The following is a 21515-nucleotide window of genomic DNA, read 5'->3' on the forward strand; positions in this document are numbered from 1 at the left end:
AGACTAGTGACAATTTGCACCAGTTCCCATCATGCCTTTCCTTGTTACCTTTCACTTTAAACATGGCGGCAGATTTGGGTGTAATATCTTGACAAATAAGGTCTCCTACAAGCTGATGCAATATGCCAGTGTATGTTCCCTACAAAAATTTATTTCAAGACTAACCAGAAGTTGATGATGTTGAGAGTCTTCGGCGCTTGTAGGTCAGTTGATTACGTAAATTCCTCCAAGTTTAGTACCAGCTAAGTTGACCTATAAAATCTAAAATCGATATTTTTCGTGGGGTGGGTCTAGATTAGGGACATCGTTTCGTGATCTGACGAATGATAACTTAATGAGATGCTCTTTTGTAAAAAAAAGGCGATTTATTTCTTTTGTTGGTCGAAAACGTGGAGTTGCCTTCGCGATCCCCTTGTTTGGATTTAACTTCGTACATGAAATCATATACATTTGTACAGATTTGTATTATGCATGCGATCCCTAAATGTTTGATCGATATGGACCATTAGTCAATATCTGTAGAAATACTGAATAACTTTATTCATAACGCGATAGAATTACAAAAGTGTTTGAAGTTGATTTGAACGAAATATTGATAAATTTGAATTACATGGCCAGAAGTTCACCACACTTAGGTAATAAGAGGCGTACATTTATTATTTAATTAAATAAAGTACAAAAAATACTGCCTTATGATTTAAGATTGGTATGTTTATTATATAGCATTTCCCTTAAATTTAAGTGTTTTATTTATAAATGTGGGCTGAATGAGTCACAGATAGAGACAACAACAGCAACAAATCTTTTATTGCTCACTAAAATGGTATCACAATGAAATAAGACAATTATCTCTAGTTAACAAGAAAAATTGCAAAAAAATTTAAATTTCATAGAGGCTAGATGAGCCATTAGGGTTTCAAGCTAGTCCCTTTCTGATTAAAGTCAGTTTTAAATAATAATAAGAAAAAAAGATCAGTAAGAGAGAAATATTTAACCAGACATAATATATAAAATGTAGTACTACTAATTGAGACAGGTACTCTGATTTCTGTTCAAGTGACTTGTGATGTTCTGACAGTAAAGAGAAGTTGCTGTTCTCCTCCTGAGTCTAAATGAACATTCATTTGAGTTTGAATCCTTTTTTTTTTCTTTTTTCAGCCTTCACTGTGAACAATGTTTGAAAAGGAAAGCTACAGAGAGAGCTGAGATTTTTCTCTCAAAACATGTTGCTTCAGGGAGATGTATCAATTATCATAAAAACCACATTCACACTTTGTTAAATTTGAGACAAAGGAACATTCAAACATTTTTCAGAATGCCCTATAGAATGTTTCCTGTCGCCACACGGATTCTTATAAACAGGGGTCTGAAAGGAGAACGCATGTTTACTACAGGGATCTTGAGGGCTATGATGCGAGTAACAAGAGTAAGGTACCTTCTTCTTGGCACAGCAGGTGCAGGAGGCATTGCTGCAAAAGTGGTGAGTTATTGGTTCTTAGCAATGAATTTTGATCTTCTTCATTATAGTGTTATTGAATTGTTTTTATTTTGAATTGTTCCAACCAAGCCCAAAGGTTTAGAATGCCTGCTTCCTAAATCCATCAGGGGTTCTTTGAGCACTTAACCCTTTAACTACCACAAGTGATTAACATAGAACTTCTCCTATAGTATCCATACATCATCCTGTAAACAGGTATCAAGAAAACTCCAACTTATCAGGTAGAAGTTGTTATTTTGATCTAACACTAAATTCTTATAACTGATTTACAAGGAAATGTGTTGTAGCTAGAGGGGAGAATTAATAATCAGATCTTGGGAGTTAAAGGATTAAGCTGCACTAGGTTCAGAAAGTAGGATATCCTGAGAGAACAATCATTTAGCTAGCATAACTAGTCCTCTTTCAACTTAGACATATGATTCCTGGAAGGACAAGTGGCTAAAATTTCAAGAAACATTACCTGAATTTAGCTGGTTGAAAGATCTGCGAGAAAATCTACCAGACTGGTCCAATACATTTTCAGAAGGTAATTTAAAATTATGAAGTAAATATGTTAAAAATTCTAAAAATTAGTTTTTCATGCAAAGAGTTTCACTCATCTTCCATGTGCCATTTTTTTGGTTCTCATATTATTTCCATTTATTTTGTTTTTATGTTAACTATTAGGCTCAGATGCCACTTGCAGCCTTGTTGAGAGCTTTAAGGATTTTGTGGATGAATTTTGGTCTTCAGGTATAATGCATGCAGCTGTGACAAGTTTAATATCATTCTCATCATCATCATCATCATTATTATTATTATTGCAGTTGTTGATACCCTTTTGTGTGAATGGACACAGTTTGTTATTTAGCACTAATTTGTGATACTTGCAAGATGTGAAAATAACTGACAGTTTATCATGTGAAACTATTTTGTACTACCAACATGCATAGCCAGATTTATTGATGGTAATGGAGGTAATAATTATTGTGACTGAAAAGCCTTATTGAAAGGAGTCTCAATTAAGTGTGTATGTCAGTAGGTTGGTCCACTTTACCATCTGTAAAAATCTAACTTTTTTGTACTGGTGTCTTGGTTTTTGTGTCCGATCTTATGGACTGGGTCATAACAATTCAGAAACTGAGATGAAAGGTTTAAGGCTGTTTTTTGTTCATCTTGGTAGCCATTGGCTATAAATTTATTTGTGGTGGATCAGTACCTGTGTGATGTACCTCACATGTAGCTTGAAATGACAGTTTGAAATTGGGTATAAGAGTGAAAGAAATAATTTGAAAAGGACTGTTCAGGTACCAGGCTTATATAAGGAAATCCTTATAGTAAAAAAAGTGAGTTGTCTTTAAGTTTTGTCTTTTCTTTGTGTCAGAAGTCAGCCCTCCAGTGGTGTCTGCTGCTATTAAACAAGAAAATGGTGAAAAGACTTTATCACCAAAGAAAACAGCTATGGAAAAGGTAACTACTCAACCTCTGTTACAGCAGTGTGTCCGTAATTATTTAAAAATTCTATTCCTTGTTGGAGACGATTCACTGGATTTATGTGAAAATTCAGTGGTTCCATCCATGACTGGAGAGGTAGTGATCTCAGAATAGGTGGTGTTGTGTTGGTTTGCTGTTAAAGTTCTGTTGATAAGTTTGGGTAATATTTCATTGTTGTCCTTTTATCAAATGGCTCACCTTGAATAAGCACCCACCTTGAATAAATGCCTACCCTGAAAAAGCACCCATTTTGAAAATGTACCCACATTGAATAAGCGCACACCCTGCAGGTGGGAAAAGTTAATGGGCAACTAGGAGGAGTATTGATTATTTTTTCTTTACTGGCTTGCCATCTTAAAATTCACTGCTTATGTTACATCTTTCTGTTTTGTCATTATTGATTTTTTTTGTTGCTATTTAAAATTAGAATATCTGCTAAAAATAGTGAAAATTTTAAAGGTGCCCAGTCTTGAATAAGCACCCACTCGTAACACCCATAAATTTGATAAGTGCTGGGGATGCTAAATTAAGTGAATAATTATGGTATTTGAATAAGTTTATTGGTCAACTAAAGTTTTATAGCAATAAAGTACTATTCTTTTACATTAATTTCAAGTGAAAGGTACGTAATGGTGTTTAATGTTGACACAACTCTACAATTCTTCAAGTGACAGTATGTTCTGCTTTCTCAGATGCAAGAGCGTTTAGAGAAATCTCAAGAAGAACTTATTGAAATGCAGGTTAGACCACATTGATTCATCACTGTATCCTATCAAACAAGAGAGATATGATGGCTGCACCTTTAACAGGCTGGACTCTATGTTCAAGAGGTCCAGGGTCATTAGACCACAAACATCAAACCACAGTCAGCAGTTTGTGGTTAGAAGTTAGAAGTTTTGAGTAACATCAGAACAGAAATCAGGGCACTTAAGCTCTGGTACAGACTTAACCTACCTATACCTCTACATCAAACAGACTAAGAATGAATCTGCAAATAAAGCATCATTACAAATTTCTCAATGTTCATAATACAGCTTTGATTAACAGACCAAGCTCCATTGCCCTAAGTATAGGATTTAAGGGTGTTTTAGTAGGTGTACTGGTACCTGTGAGGTACTCTTCCTACCTAATAACTTAAAAGAAGTTTAATTGAATAAATGTTTAATTTCTCCACAGCAAAGATATCAACGAGAGATCGAAAAGCTTGAACGAGATAATAGAGAGTTGCGAAAACAGGTTATCATTCTGAAGGGTGACAGCATGCCAACCCCCAGAAAGATAAGGGTAAGTTTAGATATTTCCTTTTCTATTTTTGGTAAAGGTTAACAAAAAGTGAAAATCCTCCATGTCATACTAAAGGTTTCAAGTGAAATTGAAAAAAAAGTCCTTCAACCCTTCAACTTCCATGAGTGACCAAGACAGAATTTCTCCTCCTAATATCTATACAATGTCAAGCAGACAAGTGATGAGAATATACAAAAATATCAGCAAGGGGATGTTTATTGTATGGCCGAGAGATAGATGAATTACTAAATAAGCAATATCTTGGGAGTGAAAGCTCAGGTTAATTAATAGTTATAAGAATAATTTTGTTGTGTGAGATATAATTAAAGTTGTGTGTTATGCACCTTCCATTGAACACTGTGTGGGGATCAGGACTATTGAGAGAGTTCTCTTTATTTTCTGTGTCGTTTTCTTTCTGTCAGAAATCTTTGATTGACATGTATTCTGATGTTCTGGACTTGCTGTCAGAGTATGATGTGAACTATAACACCACAGACCATCTTCCAAGGGTGAGTTGCAATCTTTGATATACCTTTGAAACAACTTTCTCAAGTTGTGAAAGATTCTTCTTACTTTATATTCATTAACCTGCAGAGCAGTTGTAGTTTTGGCAAGCTAGTGCTCAGTGTTACCTGGTGAAAATTATTGCTGCCATATTTTATTTGTACTACAGCAACAGGCTGGGAAGGGAAAGGAATTTGTTCTAAGGGGATGAGTGACAGTCAAAAGGAAGGAGAGGGGAGGGAGTGGTGGAGTGGAAACTACACATGTCCAAGGTCATTGTTCTTTTGTTATGATGGTTTTCAGGTGGTAGTGGTTGGTGATCAAAGTGCAGGGAAAACAAGTGTCTTAGAAATGATTGCCCAAGCTAGGATTTTTCCTAGGTTAGTTACATCTTTTATGCACAGTATTGTAAAATGGTAATAGCTTCCTTTTAACCACTCAGTAACTTTCTTTTCACTGTACATGTGCTTTAAGTACAACTTTATGTATGATCAGTGCAATATTTTAGCCAAAAGGGTTTGGTACTGATTCTAACAGGTTGCGATGGTAATTGTCCTCATTTTGAATTGTGTTACAGAGGTTCTGGTCAGATGATGACAAGGTCACCAGTCATGGTAAGAATGGGTCAACTGCTTCAGAATAGCTACAGAACATCCTATTTATTTTGAGGGTTTTCCAGTTCAACCTTTACTGCTGTTCAAAGGTTGGATAATGCTTTATACAGGATGAATCTTTATCAGATAGATATCCCATTATGTTTTGTTAACACTTGTCCCTTGATAATTGTTTTATCCATTGGATAGCATTATCTACCCTTTGTACAACTGGGCTTTGTAGGATGTGATAAGCTTATCTATCAAAAATATATTTATTTTAATAAATGAGTGGTACTACTCAGAACAAAATTTTGTGACAAGTGTTGTGACAAATCAGCATATGTACATGTATGATGGAGTACGTTCATTTATGATGAGTGAACTTTTTTTTTCTCTTAAAATAACTATGACTAACTCATCAGTTATTGTGTTTTGTATTACTTTAGGTGACCTTGAGTGAGGGACCTAATCACATGGCACAGTTCAAGGGAAGTACTCATCAATATGACCTCACACAGGAAAATGAGGTTAGTTAATGTTGACAAAGAAGAATTAATATTTTGATTTGCGATAATTAACTCCACCTGATCTTGTGCTCTCACTTAATACTAGGTGATGAATGTTAATGAAATAGGGCTTCTTAATTATAGCATAGTTTGAATCTTGCAGCTCAAAGCTCTGAGGCAGGAAATCGAAATGCGAATGCGAAACAGTGTTCAACATGGACAGACAGTTAGTCCTGAGGTGAGTAATATTTTTTACAATTATTGTTTATTTTATGATGAACCTCTGATTTTAGTTAATGGTTTTGTATTTTTATGTCGATGTAACTTATTTTAGGTGATATCCCTGAGTGTGAAAGGCCCAGGACTTCATCGTATGGTGCTGGTTGACCTTCCAGGAATTATTGGGGTGTGTTTTAATGGATTCATTTTTTCTCTTTTTTTTCTTTAACTACTGCTATGGTAAATTTTGCTTGAAAAGATGTTAAGCCACAAGAAACAAATTTTTTTCCTTTATTTATTTTCATTTTGTATAATTAAATGGCAAGAGTGAAGAGAACATACTATTTTATTTTTCAGACAATCACAGCTGGAATGGCAGAAAACACAAAGGATGACATTGTTGAAATGAGCAGGTTGGATGTCATTCACCCTTTAAATCCTATTAGTGACCAGGACAGAATTTCTCCTTACTATATCTAACATGCAGACAAGTGATGAGAAGAAAGAAAATAGCAATTAACAGATTACTAATTGATCTGATACCAAATTCTCCAAACTAAGATAATGTTGTAATCTTAATCAACAGTTACCAGCACCTTACAAACGACTCATTAACGACGTGAACAAACCAACAAACAGCCCGACAAACAACAGACGGATCGAAACCGACCAATGACTGTTAACAAACTCTACACGAGTCTTCCAGCCAATCACATCACGGCTAAACAGACCAATCACGTTCAACAGACCAGACTTTATAACATCATCGACTGACGACTACTCCTCACTTGACTCTGAAGATGACTATCGCACAGATAGTCGAAACGTCAGTCACCAACAACAGTTCTTTTCAGAACTACACACACCCGGACGATCACACTACACGAACTAATAATGAAGATTGTTTGGTAGACAGTAAGGAGAATTACCAATGAGATCTTGGGAGTTATAGGGTTAAGGAACTTTGAAGTTAATTTTTCTGTGATTGTAATAACGTGTGATTTTACCTTTAAGCTTCTACAAAATTTAATGTGACATGGTTTTGTGTTACAATCAAAGCAATTATAATTTGTGAGAAGTGATAACTTCAAGAATTACATTCGAGAGCTATGGATTTAAACATCCTCTTTGAATAATTTCAGGAAGTACATGCAGAACCCAAATGCAATAATCTTGTGTATTCAAGGTGAGATGCAGCTTACATTTGGTAAAAGGTAGCTGATATTTAGAAAACAGAATTTTGACTTGAGTTGTCTTTTGTCTTAGTCAAAGTTTTTGTAAGTTAATGACAGTGCTTCTAGAATACTGTGAAATGTAATGTTTGTGTGTCAAACAGATGGCTCTATTGATGCTGAAAGGAGCAATGTTACTGATTTAGTGAGCAGCATGGATCCAGCAGGTATGTAGAAAAAACAGTGGTAATTCACTAATATACTTCAAACTCTTAAAGTCCAGAGATCTGATTTTAAATTCTCCCCTCTAGCTGCTACACAGTTTCTTGTAAATTAGTTATAAGAATTTGCTGTAAGATCCAGATAACAACTTCTACTAAAATGTTTGAATAATCTCACCACTTGTTTACTGGATATTGTATGGATATCTTAGGGAGAAGTTACTTGTTAATCACTTCTGGGAGTTGGAAGGTTAAAAGCAAGTCAAGGTTGTTCTCATATCAGCAAAGGAAAAAAACGCTGGTAGATGAATTACAATACTGGGAAGTTTTTTTTTTTTTTTTTTTTTCAGTCAGTTATTCTGTGCTACAAAATGCGATTTTCTGTACTTCTACAGGGAAAAGGACAATCTTTGTGCTGACAAAAGTAGACTTAGCAGAGCAGAACGATGCCAACCCCAGCCGGGTATGAATGTTTGACATTTGGTGAGATTTTCAATCTCTCCGAACTCAGTCCATTTTGAATCACTAACTGATGCTGTTATTTCATCATTAGATTAAACAGATACTGGAAGGCAAGCTTTTCCCAATGAAAGCTTTGGGCTACTTTGCAGTTGTGACTGGAACAGGTGAGTGAAAATATTTCAGTCAACCAAGATGCTGACAGTCAGTCAGATAGTCGGTTAATCGCTTCAACGACAGGGAAATGCTAAAAAATAACTGCACATTGGGTGTTCTAATTTTGGCTGTATTTAATGCACTTTCAGGTAATACCAGTGAGGGGATTGACGCCATTCGTGGCTATGAAGAAGAATTCTTCAGACACTCCAGACTTTGCAAGTAAGTGTCAATGTTGTGAGCATATAAGAGCAAAGAAGTAAACATAGAGTACCGCTCTCGTGTACAGCAGCATTGCACGCGTTTGACGCGCGTGTAATTTCCTCGCACTAGACGCGGGAAATACGCACATCGCACGCCACGACACGTACCTGCGTGTGATAACAAATGCTCGTAAGAGAGTGTAAAACACGTGTTAATTAAAATATATTAAAGTTCACACGGCAACCAGGTGGACAATCAGACATAGTTTGATGCTACACTGGTTTGCAGATTTAATGAATGTAACCGAAGAAGTTACAATTCATAGACCCAACGTTTCGACACTCCTGTCTAGTGCCTTCATGAGGGGTGAATGTGTTAATTACTCAAAATCAGTCAAATAAATGCGTGCACTGACACAAAACTGCGTGTAATGGGACAAAAAAAGATTGGATTCCTTGCGAATTTAAAATGCTTGCGTCACGACGAAAAGATTAATTTTCATTGCTTCCGCTGGAAGGTTATTAACAATAACAACAGTATGCCTCCAAAAATATCCTTGATGTGCAATAATCGACTATTATCTCCTGTTATAAATGTTGTCTATTATTTGCACTAATTGCTTCGCAAATTTTGTTTTTTAAATATTTCGTGGTCATTTTTCAATTTTTTTTGTCTTATTATAAAGGTCTGGAGTTTTCAAAGCCAGTCAAATGACGACGCAAAACCTAAGCTTTGCTGTTTCACACTGCTTCTGGAAAATGGTGCGAGAATCGATTGAGCAGCAGGCAGATTCATACAAAGGTATGAACCTTTTACACCCTAACATCAGTATGCATATTCTCCATAGTGTTCTTTATACATTTCCTAAGGTGCTGACAAGGAGAATTTGTTGAACAATCAAGAGCTACTTTAGTTGGTGATCATTTCCTTTTATTCTCGTGACCTCAATATGTGATTCAAGGGTGATATTGTAAGGAGAAATTAGATGCTAGTCACTCTTAGAGGTCGAATGGTTAAGTTCCAATATTGCGAATTGTACTGGGCCTTTTCGATATTTGTTACTGGGAGTGAATACGGGAACAGCGGAGCCGTGAGTGGAATGAGGGCCAGAAAGTTCTCTTTTTCCTTCCCTGTCCTTTGTCTTTGTCGTATTTCAGTCACTGAAGAGAAGAAATGGAAAATAATTGTGTGTTTTTGGTTTCTTTCAGCGAAACGGTTCAATCTTGAAACGGAATGGAAAAACTGTTTTCCGAAGCTGAGAGAGTTGGACAGGGTAAGTTTTGGTATTGAAAATTAGTTTTGTGTAGCGTGTTCCATGTATACTACAGGTTTGCTTAAATAAAAGGGTTGCATCTGGTGTAAAATAAACCCGCGGCGTAGAGACACTCTACAAAAGAATTGATTGATTTTGGCAAATCGTCGGATGTAACCGAAAATCTTACCGAACACTTCCAACCAATCAGGATTAAAACATAGACAGGCGTTACAGTAATACTTTGGCGCCATAATTTTGTCGGTATGTCGTATGCAGTAGAAATTCCGTCCCTTCCCGTCGCGTGCAAGTCGCGTCTTCTCCAAGCTCCGAAATAATTAGGACCCTTTAAACTATCTCTAATTGAGCGTCGCCCTTAAAAATCTTGTTTTCTATAGAATGAGCTGTTTGATAAAGCTCGTAACGAAATCCTGGATGAAGTGCTTACCCTAAGTGAGATCACGCCACAGATGTGGGAAGACATCATCACCAAACACTTGTGGTCGGCGGTGTCTTCACACTTCATAGAAGCCATCTACTTGCCCGCCGCACAGGCGGATAATCCAAGCAATTTTAACACGTCTGTTGACATCAAGCTGAAACAGTGGGCCGACAGGACACTGCCTGATATTTCTGTCAAGGTATACACAATCTGTTAACCTTTTCACTCTCGAGATCTCATCAGTAATTCCCCTCACTGCTTTACATGTAATTCTTCTGATGTTAGTCTGGAGAATACGGTATGGGATCAACTAATAATCCCATAATTGAGATTTTCTTTTATATTCTCCCCACTTGTCTGCTTGGTTATATATTGATGTTGTGAGGAGAAATTCCATGTTGGTCACTCATTAGAATTACAGGGTTAATCCTGTTACTCTTAAAAGTGACCAAAAAGTAATTTCTCCTTACAATATCGGTACATTATCAACCAAACAGTTGATGAGATGAAATACAAAATTAGCTCATGAAATTGAATTGATTTAACACTAGATTCTCAGAACTAACATGATAAAAATTGTGCAATCGGCAGTGGGGAGAATTGCGTTTGGCTTCTCAAGGGGGAAAGGAGCAATAAGGCAGTGCCCTATCAACAAAATGAAAATATTTCAGAATTTCCAACATTGTAAAAATGTTAATAAAAATGACAGCGTCCGCTTAGAGTTACAGTGACAGACAGAAAAATGTACGAAGTGCTAATGTGGACTTCAAATTTGAAGGACACACCACGCCATTTTTTAAGGTTTTTTAACCCGAAAAATTATAAATTAAGATAAAAATAATAGCTTGTTGTGATCGAGAAACACTTCAGAGGTAAAATGAACTAAAAAGGAACATCTGATGGACAAATATTGAAAAGATTGACCTGGATTTAAATTTATGTATTTGAAACTTTTAGAAAAAATCCTATAACTGTGACGTTTTGTCTCTAAGTAATTGTGTCATCGGAAACTTTTGATTGTCACTGGTAGGTTGGTTGGGAAACACTCTTTGAAGAATTCTCCAAAGCAATGCAGGTAACTTAATTTTTTTTTTTCCTATCGACTTTTGAAGCATGCTTTCGTTCCCTGTTTTAAATTGTGCAAGCTGTATATTGTTTACAGGAACAGAAGAATGATAAAGACGGGCATAGCCACTTATTCGAGAAACTCAAATCTGAACTATCAGATGAATGTAAAAGAAGCCATGTGTGGCAGTCAAAAGCCGTGGATAGTCTGGTGAGTTGTGAAGCTTAAAGCGGAGCTCGCAGAGCGTAGCCCCATAATTATACAAAATAGTAGTAACCCATAAAGCCGATAAATTTGGACGTACGACCGTACAAGGTGCTACTTTTAACATGCGTGGTCAACTGTACCGCGGGCACGCCAACGCCACGGCTTTGTTCAGTAGTCCAGTGGTCAGTGCGCTAGGCTTCGAGTCGGACGACCCGGGTTCTAGTCCTGGCCGGGAGAAGGCGTTGTGCCCTTGAGACGTGCGGGAAAAAAATGCGAGCTCCGCTTTTAGGCTTGGCTAAATCTATATATTACAAACAAATTAGTTGTATTAACGCGAATTACCAAGCCGCATCTGATTGGTTAATACGTTAAGGCGAGTTTTCAAGACTTATAGCAGAGCGTTTAAAACAAACCCAATACAAATTGCTTTACAACTGCAAGTAAATGGAAACTGCTTCTGTGTTAATATGTAGCCCTTGTGTTCCTTTCAGCGAGTAATTCAGCTGACAGCACTTGAAGACTGGTCTGTGAGTGAGAAACAACAATGGGACTCTGCAGTGAAATTCATGGAAGGAACTTTGCAAGAAGAATTAGACAAAGGTATCAAAACAAGCACGGATACTTTGTTTTTCTCTTCACAGTGGTGATAATGTTTGACTACCTATCTTAAGCAGGATTAAGCTTGCCGGCTACAAATGGTTTCTATCACCTTCGAGCCGGCAGAATAGACGTTATCTCAACTTTTTTTAAGAATGTAGAGGACGAGAGACGCGCGCGTTTCCCCCCTCGTGCGCGTCTCGCCTTGTGTGAAGGAAACAGGAGAAAGAACTGTTTGCCTCGGGGGAAGCAAGTAGGTTACTTGTGAGAAGTAGTTCTTTGTCACGGAGGAGTACCGTAGTAGTAGTTGTAGTCCCTTTATATTATGGAAACCGAGGTGATCCGTGATAGTGATCATCTTTTGAGACAGTCTGTAAAAAAACTTTTCATGAACATTTCAGCGTCCAAGGAAATGTATGACTTGCTTGGTCCTGGAAGGGCTGAGAGATGGTTTTACTGGAAATACAGAAGCAGAGAGCAAGTAAGTCATCGTAATGAATTGTGGACAGTTGTTCCCCTTAAATCCGAAATCGGACTAAACCGCCCGAAATGGAACATAGGTGTCCTAAATTGGAAAGAACCTTTCGAAATCAATGGATGGTCTCCAGTTAACACCAGAAGTTCTTTCGCCAATCAGGCGATTTTTACCTTGTTTCATCTTTTCCCGGTGGTTGTCTTCATTAATCTTCTCTTTGCTTATTCGCTCAATTTCCTTTTGAAGAAGTTGAGCTTTTCAAAATCGGAAGAAACCGTCTGAAATCCGACGCAAGTGCGTAAAATAGGACGATGGCCTCTGAAATCGGACGTCCAATATCTGTCTAATTTGTCGTGTCTGAAATTAGGTAGAAGTGTTTTAATGCGGCAAAAGCCTCAGAAATCGGGACTAAGTTTCTGAAAACGGACTAAACGTTTGAGAACGCAGTCGTACGATAGCGTCCGAAATCGCAAATCAGCGTCCAATAGATGTCTATGGGGTTTCTTGAATGAACTGGAACTTATTTTTTCTTGCCTCATGAGCAAAGGAAAAGAGGTGTAACGACTTATTTTTTTTATTTTTATTATTATTACTTAAGCAACACCGTTCCTATATAAAGGACGAACTCCAGAGGTTGCTCCAAGCAAACGAGGTAAGCTCAGCTTTATTGAGAACAAATTTACATGTTTTCTTATTTTTTCTCTCACTTAAACCGTTTGCATGAAATCCTCTCCTACTCTTCCCCCCCCCCCTCCCCGAGTTAGTATTCTTATTCCAATTATTGAATTTTCTTCTTTCTTGGAACAGCATAAAAACATCTTGTCTGCATCAGAAAAGTTTCTGGTCTGTTATGTGCGATTTTTCCCAGTCTTTCTCGTATTACTAATTTTCATCGAGTTCTGTTTTCCTCTTCAGTTTAGATAACTGGCTCACTAATTTCTTTCTCGCCTCATTTTCATTACGTCACCGAAAGGCGAAACTGTTCTCTTTCATAACAAGGCATTCGATCAACCAGTTTGCCTTTGAAAAAAGATTTAACCTTGATAAGAAAATCGCAATGTTTGCTCCCAAGCTCCCCTCCGATCTAGAATAGAGATTACTTTGGTAACAAGGTTTGGGAATTCGAGACGACAAGCCACTAAACGTTCGAAGGAAATTGAAAAGGAGCGTTACACGGTAGAAGATGCAATTCTTTGTAACCCTTCGAACTGTAAGAGTGACCAGCATCCAATTTCTCCTCACAACATCACCCCTGAATCAAGCATTAAGGTTACGAGAATAAAGGAAATGATCACCATCTGAAAAAGCCCTTGATGGTAACGCGATTTCTCTTCGACAGCACCTTTGGAAATGTATAGAGAACAGTATGGAGATTATCTATACTGATGATAAGATGTAAAAGGTTAATTCTGTTTTTTTGCTGAAATATTTGAAGAGACACGGTCCAGTTCTAGCGGACGATGAACTTACCACAGTAAGAAAAAACTTGGAAACAATCAGCGTGGACGTCTCGCCAGACCTGGTTAGTAGTTGATGTTGTTAATTTTTCTCTGTCTTGGCTATGACATCTTTTTGGTGCATACTTTGAGAATTCTGAGGCACATCGAAGCAATTTTTGTCTAAGTTGTTTAGTTTCATTTTTAACTGCTTTTTAGACAATGGGAGTTTGTTCTTTTTATAGCAAATTTTGTGTTTCTTTCCTTTATTTATTTATTTTTAAATGATTTATTTGTTGAATTAGTTATTTAATTTTTCTATATTATTATTATTTTATAAGGTAACTGAAACTTGGAGCCAGTTGTATCGGGAGCACTTTTTAAAGCAGGCCCTGGGGAACGTTCAGGAATGTAGGAATGCTTTCTACAGAAGAGATTTGGTCAAGAATGAGGTACAAGAGGCCTGGTTTCTATTTCAGTATTTTTATACTTCAGGAGAAATCCTCATGTATAAAAGAAGACCGAAAATGTTGAAATTTAATAGTGGACTGACGAAAACTTTGAAGAAAACGATATCTTAGGTATATTTTTGTTTCAAACAGTGATGTGAGCGTGACTTTGTGTAGCCTGCGAGCAGTGCCTCCTTTTTCTTATGAGCAGCGCCTCAGCACGAGTGTTTCTTCGCTCGCGGGAAAGTGAGAGGCCTGGAGCAAGCGAGCGGCGCGAGGTCAGCTGAGGGAGTAGTTAGCACCGGACCCCCGGCAAACGTCTCCTCTCAAATCTCCCCGGAGGCGGAGAAACACGCGTCTTGCAGCGTGAACTGTTACACTAATAATGAGGACGGCTATGATTTGTGGGGGGAGAAAAAAGGTCGTAAGAGTCGAATACAATCCTGATCAAGGGTTTTTATATTGAAAGCCTCTGTTTATTGGTTAGGAAATCGCACGTATATCAAGAAAAACGGAGGTAAGCTGGGGGGGGGGGGGTATGTTTAGGATAATATGACGAATGTAACTTCGCAGAAGTCTCTTAAAAACAGCGAGAATAAGGCCTGCAGGATAAGAACGGTGGGGTGAGGTGAGTCGAAATTCTCCATGTACCAGTCTTGACGAACGGGGAGGGGGTAGGGGGTAGGGGGTAGGGGGAGGGAAGGGTCGAAGGAGATGGAACACGTTGAAGTTCATTTACAAGCTGCACCTTTTGTCCATTTTTCTCGTTCTAGCTGGCATGCAACGACGTGGTCCTATTTTGGCGAATCCAGAAGATGCTACAAACTACAAGTAACGCCATTAGACAACAAGTAATGAACCATGAAGGTAACTTAGCCAATATTGACCTTCCTTTGTGTGGCCCTTACTACCTTTGTAATAATTGTACCAAGGGTCGTTTTTGTTCTTCTTAAATTGACCTCGTCTTCAAATCTTGTAGCTCGCCGACTGGAGAAAGAGGTGAAACAAGTTCTGGATGAAATAAGCTACGATCAGACAGCTAAAGAGCGACTCATTCGAGGAAGACAAGTGGATCTTGCTGAAGAATTAAGTAAGTGAATTCTTGTGTGTCGTTCTAAGCTCCTCTTAACTTTTTACACCTTCACATCAGTATGCATATTCTCCTCACTTTTCTCTGTATATTTCCTGTGGTATTACAAGGAGAATTTGTCAAACAATCAAACGCCTCTTTAGTTGGCGATTATTTCTTTCTATTCTCATAACAATTGTCATAAAAAAAATTGCTTTAACTGCCAAATACTGTTCCTTGATGAAATTTACCCAGACGAAAAAAATTTTTGGCTAGAATTCAAACCTTTTGTCTTTAAAACAACGAAAAGAGTGCGAAATTTCACGATCCATTGTAAGATGTTGTCAAAAAGTCATAATTTCAAGTAATCCTTGTTTCTTTGGTTACACTCTTTACACATGGCTAGCTTGCCAATCTCTGCCATATTACTCCCCGAGTGAATATTTACATAATTTCATTTCACAATGTTACTGGATAAACCTGAAGTTAAACAAACGATACACCGAACTAGATTTCATGTGATTTGAAAGCCCGAAACCATTAGCAAAGCAAAATTTTTGACTCAGTTTTTATTGTTTTTAAAAATCCATGCGAACCCAACCAGACGCTTGGGAGCGCAATTTTCTCAGAGTATTCAATTGTTGTATTCTTTACAAACGTATCAGCTCAATATAATTAATATCAAAGCGTTAATGATCTGCTAATTAGTCCATCGTTCCAAAATTCTTTTACCTGGTAAATTTGGACGTGACTTTTGTCGTGTGAATCTTGAATTTGCCTTATGCTCTTTTAAGACTTGTAAGTTTCTCCTCCAAAATGCGAAACTGTCAAAGACGCCACGTGCTAGGGTGGGTGTTCGGCTCTTTAATTAGCGAAGGGAAGAGAAAATTGTCGGAGTAACGTGTGAAAATTTTGGAAATCTTTTTATTTTTCTGTGGTGCCATTTAGTTCGCTGGGATAAATCACACTCCACGATTCACGGTATTTTTATACTCTTTTCGAACCCGGGTATTTTTTTGAGCAAATAAAGTCGCAGTCCGGCCAAATGTGCCGATTTGCAAACTTATCACCCCTTACCTCATCCTCTTTGCTCTCCCGTCGTAGATGGACACGTGCCACTGAAATAGCCAACCACAAGATATAACTCTTCTAAAGGGTCCTATGTCGAAGGGTGGTAAAACATCAGAAAAAAAGCCCCAGCTAGCTTCGTTTGATTTTCTCTACGTCTGTGCTCTCTAGAATCCTTTTTTATTTTATTTAATTTTTCCGCCTCTGTTATGATAATAGTGGTTTACTCCAACTCTATTATAATTTTGATTTCTTTTTTCCTTTAAATTTCAGAACATGTGAGACACATTCAAGAAAGTCTGGAACAATTCATCGAAGCTTTGAACAGCGAGAAGTAGATTAAAATTCGATAGAGTAATTTTACGGAGTCCAAGTTGCATATACTACAAACGACCGAAAAACTTGTAGGTGATTAATAAGATCCATCGACTTGCTTTTTTTCTTGCTTTTTACTCTGTAAATGTGTGCTCGAAAGAGATTTCCTCTCAGGTCCTGTATCGCATCCTTGAGTGTATTGTGAGCAATACTGAATGTTTTTTCACTGAAAATGAGCATAAAATAAAGAATTGTGTATAAATCCGGTACCATTTTCCTTTTCCTTGAGGTTTGTACAATTGAGTTATTTTGGTTCATTACGGAAAAGATTTTCTAGCAAAATTTGTGTGAACTGTTTGTGAATTTTGTTAGGTCTGTGATCCTCTTCTTGCTGAAATGTCTGAGCAGAGTTTACCTAGGGATGGGAGGGTTGGGGTTGATGAGAAGGATGAGGGACTTTACACATCTTGACCACAGTTTTGTTGTCGTCTGTGATTGTTGTCTTCTTTCGAAAGAAAAACTTTTGTCAGACGCACGGGCTTACTTAAATTTGTAATCGAGTGTTAACCGTTTTCATACCACCTTCAGTTCACAAAGTTGCTAATAGTTCATTTGTCTTAGGCTCAATTTTGGTTGAATTTGAAAGCTGAAAGAGTTTTAACGTGGTGCGTGATCAAGGCAAAAACTGAATATGTGACGCGTGAATTTTACAGAAAAGCGAGAGTGATTCGTGAATTTGTGAAACAGTTTGAGGCGTTATATATAACTCCCGAAACATACGTGACCCGTGAATTAATTCTTCTTTTGTTTCTTGAAAACCTTAGGATTTTTCTGAAACGTACACAAGAAGAGAGTTGAAATTTTCTCTTTTACATACGTGACGCGTGAATTTTTGTCAAATTTGTGTGTGAAACGGGATCAGGACTCCCTCTTTGCTGTCCTCTTAGTGACGAGGATAAATCAGTCACATAAGACAACTTTCTAGGAACATTAGGTAATGAACAAATACGAGAATTTTACTCAGTGTAGTTTTAGTATCAAGGGCTGGATGTTTACCTTTGTCCTGTCGAATCCGACTGAGATGAATGAAAGACTAACCAAACATACAATTCTTGTACCAATCGCGTATCAACGTGTTTATGTAAACCCTTGTTGTCAAATTATGACGAGGGAAATGCGTATTGAGAGGAAAAGATCTGTAATCCACAGACTTTGATTAATTAATGACTAGACATACACCTAAACATACACCCAATTCATACCCAAAGTTAAAACACGTTTCAAGGCTGTGTTGTTAAACCCAGTTTGAGAAACTGATGTTTGTTGCCTTCCAATTTAGTAAAAATGGAAGCACAAGTTGATGATTACTTAAACCCCACGTAAAAATTCAGTTTTTCAGTTTTCTTTTACTGATTTTATTACTCAGCTTCGTCTACTTTGGTGGTGTGAATGGGTTAAAAGCCTCGTGGATAAAAAGCTTTTTTTAAACGCCGAATGTTCAAATTGTATCAAATTTGAAAGCTGAAACTCGATGAATACAAATGTCAATGTTTCATCTGATGCTCTCTAAAAATTTTATAGAAATGATAGCTGGCAAAGAAATTTTCGAAAGATAGCACTCGGATAATAACCGACTTTTTCTTCAGCCGTTAAAATATTTTTTACACGAAAAAGTCGTTAAAGAGCTGGTTCAATTTGGATGATGAACTTTTAAGATATTGCAGAAGTTTTCATGGCTTTTGAGAGACTCGCTTGGACATTAACGATAAAGGCTCAACCTTTAATGCCTTAAACCCTTGTGGAAGTAAAACTCATTCATCTCTTGTCTCGATCACACCTTCGTAATATTGGCTTTCGATTTCACGACACCTGGATGAAACTGTTGTGTGGCGCCGGGTTGAAGTAACACTTCACGTGAAGCTGAAAATTTTCACACGGATAATCTGCAGATTTGATCTTGAATGGCATCTGAAACGTCAATCATACTTGACGGGAAGGTTATATGGGGCCTGGAACATTATAATTCGGCAGTTCACATGGATGTAGCTGGGCAAGGTACCTCACTTCTTGACAAACATTGAAAACTTTACAAGAATCTTGTTACAGTTGACGTGAAAGCAATGGAAAGCGCTCTAGCCAAGGTAACGCAATCGTATGACTAATTCAGACAATAGACATATCTCGAAAAAGAATCGGCAAAATGTAGTTCCAGAGCCAAATCTTAATTTTTGCTTTGCATGGATCTGGCGGTCCGGCCCATGTAGAAGACAAAAAGAAGGCAAACGAAACAACTTGTGGAAAAACAGCGAAGAGACAGGATCAAGAAAAGCTTAGAAGAACTGGCCTCGCTTATTCCAGAGGCTAAAAAACAGGTAACCGATTTTGAAAATTTTTATGAGCAGTTTGGCTAGAACTTTACTGGAGCGCGGTTACCGCTAATATCATACTTTGATCACGGGTCTTTCCACGCTGATGCAACGAAAACTGGATTTTGTATAAACGTGGCAGTTTTCTAAAGTAAAGATTAATTAACAACTTTAAGATCAATTCACATGAAAAAAGAAATCGACTTTGCATATATATGCTGCCGGAAATGGTTTATTTATGAATGAGTAATTCTCTCGCAGACCCAGTCGCGTTAATTTCCACAAGGAAGTCAGAATGTCAGTTGCTTTCCTTTTTTCAAAGGAGAGTTTCTTAGCAAGGAAATAGGTTCCTTACCCAGTATACCATTTACGATACAAATTCGTAGATTTACAGATTCATCATGAAGCCAAATAAATCCTCTGACCCCCTCCCCCCACCCCCTACCACATTCAAAGAGAAACACCTAGGGGGCGAGGTTGACCCTATTCTCATCTCAGAACCCCTCTGTTCTGTGAGCTGACGGGGCGTTCGCTTAACAAATCAAGAGGCTATTCGATTTCTTGCGCTAAGGCTTTGCTTGCCAAAAGAAGCGAAGATGTTTAGGAATTATAATGGATAGAAAAGTGAACTCCCGAGGAACTGGGTGCTAGTTACCATTGCTATTCAATTTATCAACAGCTACAACTTGGCCACCGATTAAGGCAAACAAAGATTCTTCAGCTAGTTGTGGATTACATTCGATCCAGTCAACAAGGTAACTAAAGCTCAGAGAGAATAAAAACTGCATAAGCTTTCTGTTATATACCAAATGGTAAAACATTGAAACAAAGACAAATTTATTTTTCTTCACAGAACGCGAGAATTTTAAACTTTATGATACCACTTCGTATCAAACTTGTTGCTTGTGTTCCTTTTGCGAGAAACGGCTCTTTGTCCACGAAACTGATACATTTTCATGCACCGATGATCTCAACGTGAAGTTATCACGAGCGCCCATAGAAGCATCGGTCAGGGGAAGGGAAACGTCATTCTCTCCCAAGACCTGTCCTTTCAAAGTCAATAACGTTTCTGCCGAAACTGGTTATGACAAAAGAAAACCTGAGGAACGACTTGAGGAGAAGAAAGACGGCGTTGCCGTGGAAACCACGTTTAAGGGACCCTTAAATGCCCTCAAATCTTTGTGTTCTTCAATTTCTCCACATTTCCCGCCCCACACCATCGGAATATCAAGTGGCCTTCACTCCAAAAACTCCACCTGGTTTGTTTCGGATTCCATGTTACATCAGCCGACATCTTTCGGGTTGGTCCCTCAAGTACCTCCACCTACCACTGATCGACAGACACTTGCTGCTCCAGAGAATCAAAATCTATGGAGACCCTGGATTTGTGGACATGACTGCAAGAATGATTAGGACTCTAATCTCTTTCGCAGCCATCGCCTAGCTACATCACACAGCGTACTCTCGTCCCAACCTCGTTCCCGGGGTCCTCTCTCGTCCTCCCCCGATATTTTTCTTGAAGGAGGATGAGAGAGGACGTTGGGAACAAGGTTGTTCTTGTCACTCGTTACTTAATGGGAACAAACAAAAGGTGTTCAGGAGAATATTAAGACATTCAAGTTAGACGCTCAGCATGGAAAAAAAACAATAAAGGTGCCTCTCTCTCGTTTACTTTACTCAATCAATCCGCCTTTTAAAAATGGAGCGAGTGATTATCGCTCCTTTAGCAATGTACTGTTTGTGTTCAACCTAAAGTTTGTGCCAGTAAACGTTGGGTTCGTACCTTGCTGTTTCTTTCGAGAATACCTTATCTCAATGAAATCATTTGAGAAAAACTGGAGTAGCAGCATATTGGTTATAGTTTATAAATATCTATCAATTTTGTTCCTTATATCCCATAACAATTTTAGGGGACAACTGTGAAAATACTTAGGACAGCATTGCGTGAGGTGTAAAAGCTTCAGAGCAGAGATACAAAATGATCAAAGTAAACGGTTAGTCTTAAACAAACGCCTTTTCTAGGCTCTATTGATTCACATTCCTGCTTAAAAGCGAAAATTGCACACTGAATCTATGGATCAATATCAGTCTCTGGGCAACTGCCCACCCACCCCTCCCTTAACCCAACATTAACGTTAAATTGTTGTCAGTTGACTGTTGTTGAGTTAGGGGAGGGGTAGGTGGGCAGTTGCCCAGATACTGATATTGATCCGAAACTCTTTTATGCCATTCTCTTTGTACTTCCAACGGTTAATGAGGCTAAAGATGGGACCGATCACCTCCTTCCACCGCACCCCCCTCTTACCCCTATAGAGAAGTCAAGACTGAAAAAAAATTGTCTAAAGAACGAATCAATCCTTGGAGACGTCATACCTGACCTCTTCCTCAGATTTAGGCAAATAAAATTATGAAAAACACACAGAAGCTGATCTGAGACCCTGTGTGCAGGTAGAAAAGAAGAAGATTATAATTTTTCTTACC

At 37.9% G+C, this 21515-nt stretch overlaps 2 protein-coding genes and 1 long non-coding RNA gene across 4 annotated transcripts; 2 read left to right on the top strand and 1 right to left on the bottom strand.

Annotated features, from left to right (window-relative positions):
- Positions 1 to 16: 16 nt before the first annotated feature.
- LOC113685070 (dynamin-like GTPase OPA1, mitochondrial) lies at positions 17 to 16930 on the top strand. 2 transcript variants are annotated; one of them, XM_089214345.1, is made up of 32 exons: positions 17 to 203; positions 1159 to 1480; positions 1910 to 2024; positions 2165 to 2230; positions 2865 to 2947; positions 3664 to 3711; positions 4148 to 4255; positions 4678 to 4764; positions 5063 to 5139; positions 5337 to 5373; positions 5802 to 5882; positions 6025 to 6099; positions 6196 to 6267; positions 6438 to 6493; positions 7223 to 7266; positions 7417 to 7479; positions 7869 to 7936; positions 8027 to 8099; positions 8238 to 8310; positions 8978 to 9093; positions 9501 to 9565; positions 9943 to 10185; positions 11017 to 11061; positions 11149 to 11262; positions 11751 to 11859; positions 12258 to 12337; positions 12930 to 12983; positions 13767 to 13853; positions 14109 to 14219; positions 14990 to 15083; positions 15196 to 15306; positions 16627 to 16930. In XM_089214345.1, exons 1-32 carry the CDS (start codon positions 133 to 135, stop codon positions 16689 to 16691), a joined length of 2913 nt encoding a protein of 970 aa, XP_089070471.1. In that variant the 5' UTR covers positions 17 to 132; the 3' UTR covers positions 16692 to 16930. The 2 variants fall into 2 exon arrangements, with proteins under 2 accessions (XP_089070471.1, XP_089070470.1); XM_089214344.1 differs by having other exon boundaries at positions 37 to 203; positions 2862 to 2947.
- Positions 15272 to 17841, bottom strand: LOC149041070 (uncharacterized). Its single transcript, XR_016189101.1, has 3 exons — positions 17725 to 17841; positions 16363 to 16444; positions 15272 to 15401 (listed from the first exon to the last, which is right to left on the bottom strand). It is a non-coding gene; the product is annotated as an uncharacterized LOC149041070 (long non-coding RNA).
- A 613-nt stretch (positions 17842 to 18454) lies between these two features.
- LOC113685072 (uncharacterized) lies at positions 18455 to 21122 on the top strand. Its single transcript, XM_027202536.2, has 4 exons — positions 18455 to 18809; positions 18933 to 19040; positions 19714 to 19789; positions 19888 to 21122. Exons 1-4 carry the CDS (start codon positions 18789 to 18791, stop codon positions 20445 to 20447), a joined length of 765 nt encoding a protein of 254 aa, XP_027058337.2. The 5' UTR covers positions 18455 to 18788; the 3' UTR covers positions 20448 to 21122.
- Positions 21123 to 21515: the final 393 nt, after the last annotated feature.

This window comes from Pocillopora damicornis, chromosome 8 (assembly GCF_964200805.1).
Source record: "Pocillopora damicornis chromosome 8, jaPocDami1.2, whole genome shotgun sequence".
Taxonomy (NCBI): domain Eukaryota; kingdom Metazoa; phylum Cnidaria; class Anthozoa; order Scleractinia; family Pocilloporidae; genus Pocillopora; species Pocillopora damicornis.

Coding starts and splice junctions, on each gene's coding strand:
- LOC113685070 (XM_089214344.1), top strand. CDS start 133: ATGTTCCCTACAAAAATTTATTTCAAGACTAACCAGAAGTTGATGATG. Junction 11,062..11,148: donor AATTCTCCAAAGCAATGCAG/GTAACTTAATTT, acceptor TATTGTTTACAG/GAACAGAAGAATGATAAAGA. Junction 11,860..12,257: donor GCAAGAAGAATTAGACAAAG/GTATCAAAACAA, acceptor TGAACATTTCAG/CGTCCAAGGAAATGTATGAC.
- LOC113685072 (XM_027202536.2), top strand. CDS start 18,789: ATGGAAAGCGCTCTAGCCAAG. Junction 19,041..19,713: donor TTCCAGAGGCTAAAAAACAG/GTAACCGATTTT, acceptor ATTTATCAACAG/CTACAACTTGGCCACCGATT. Junction 19,790..19,887: donor CATTCGATCCAGTCAACAAG/GTAACTAAAGCT, acceptor TTTTCTTCACAG/AACGCGAGAATTTTAAACTT.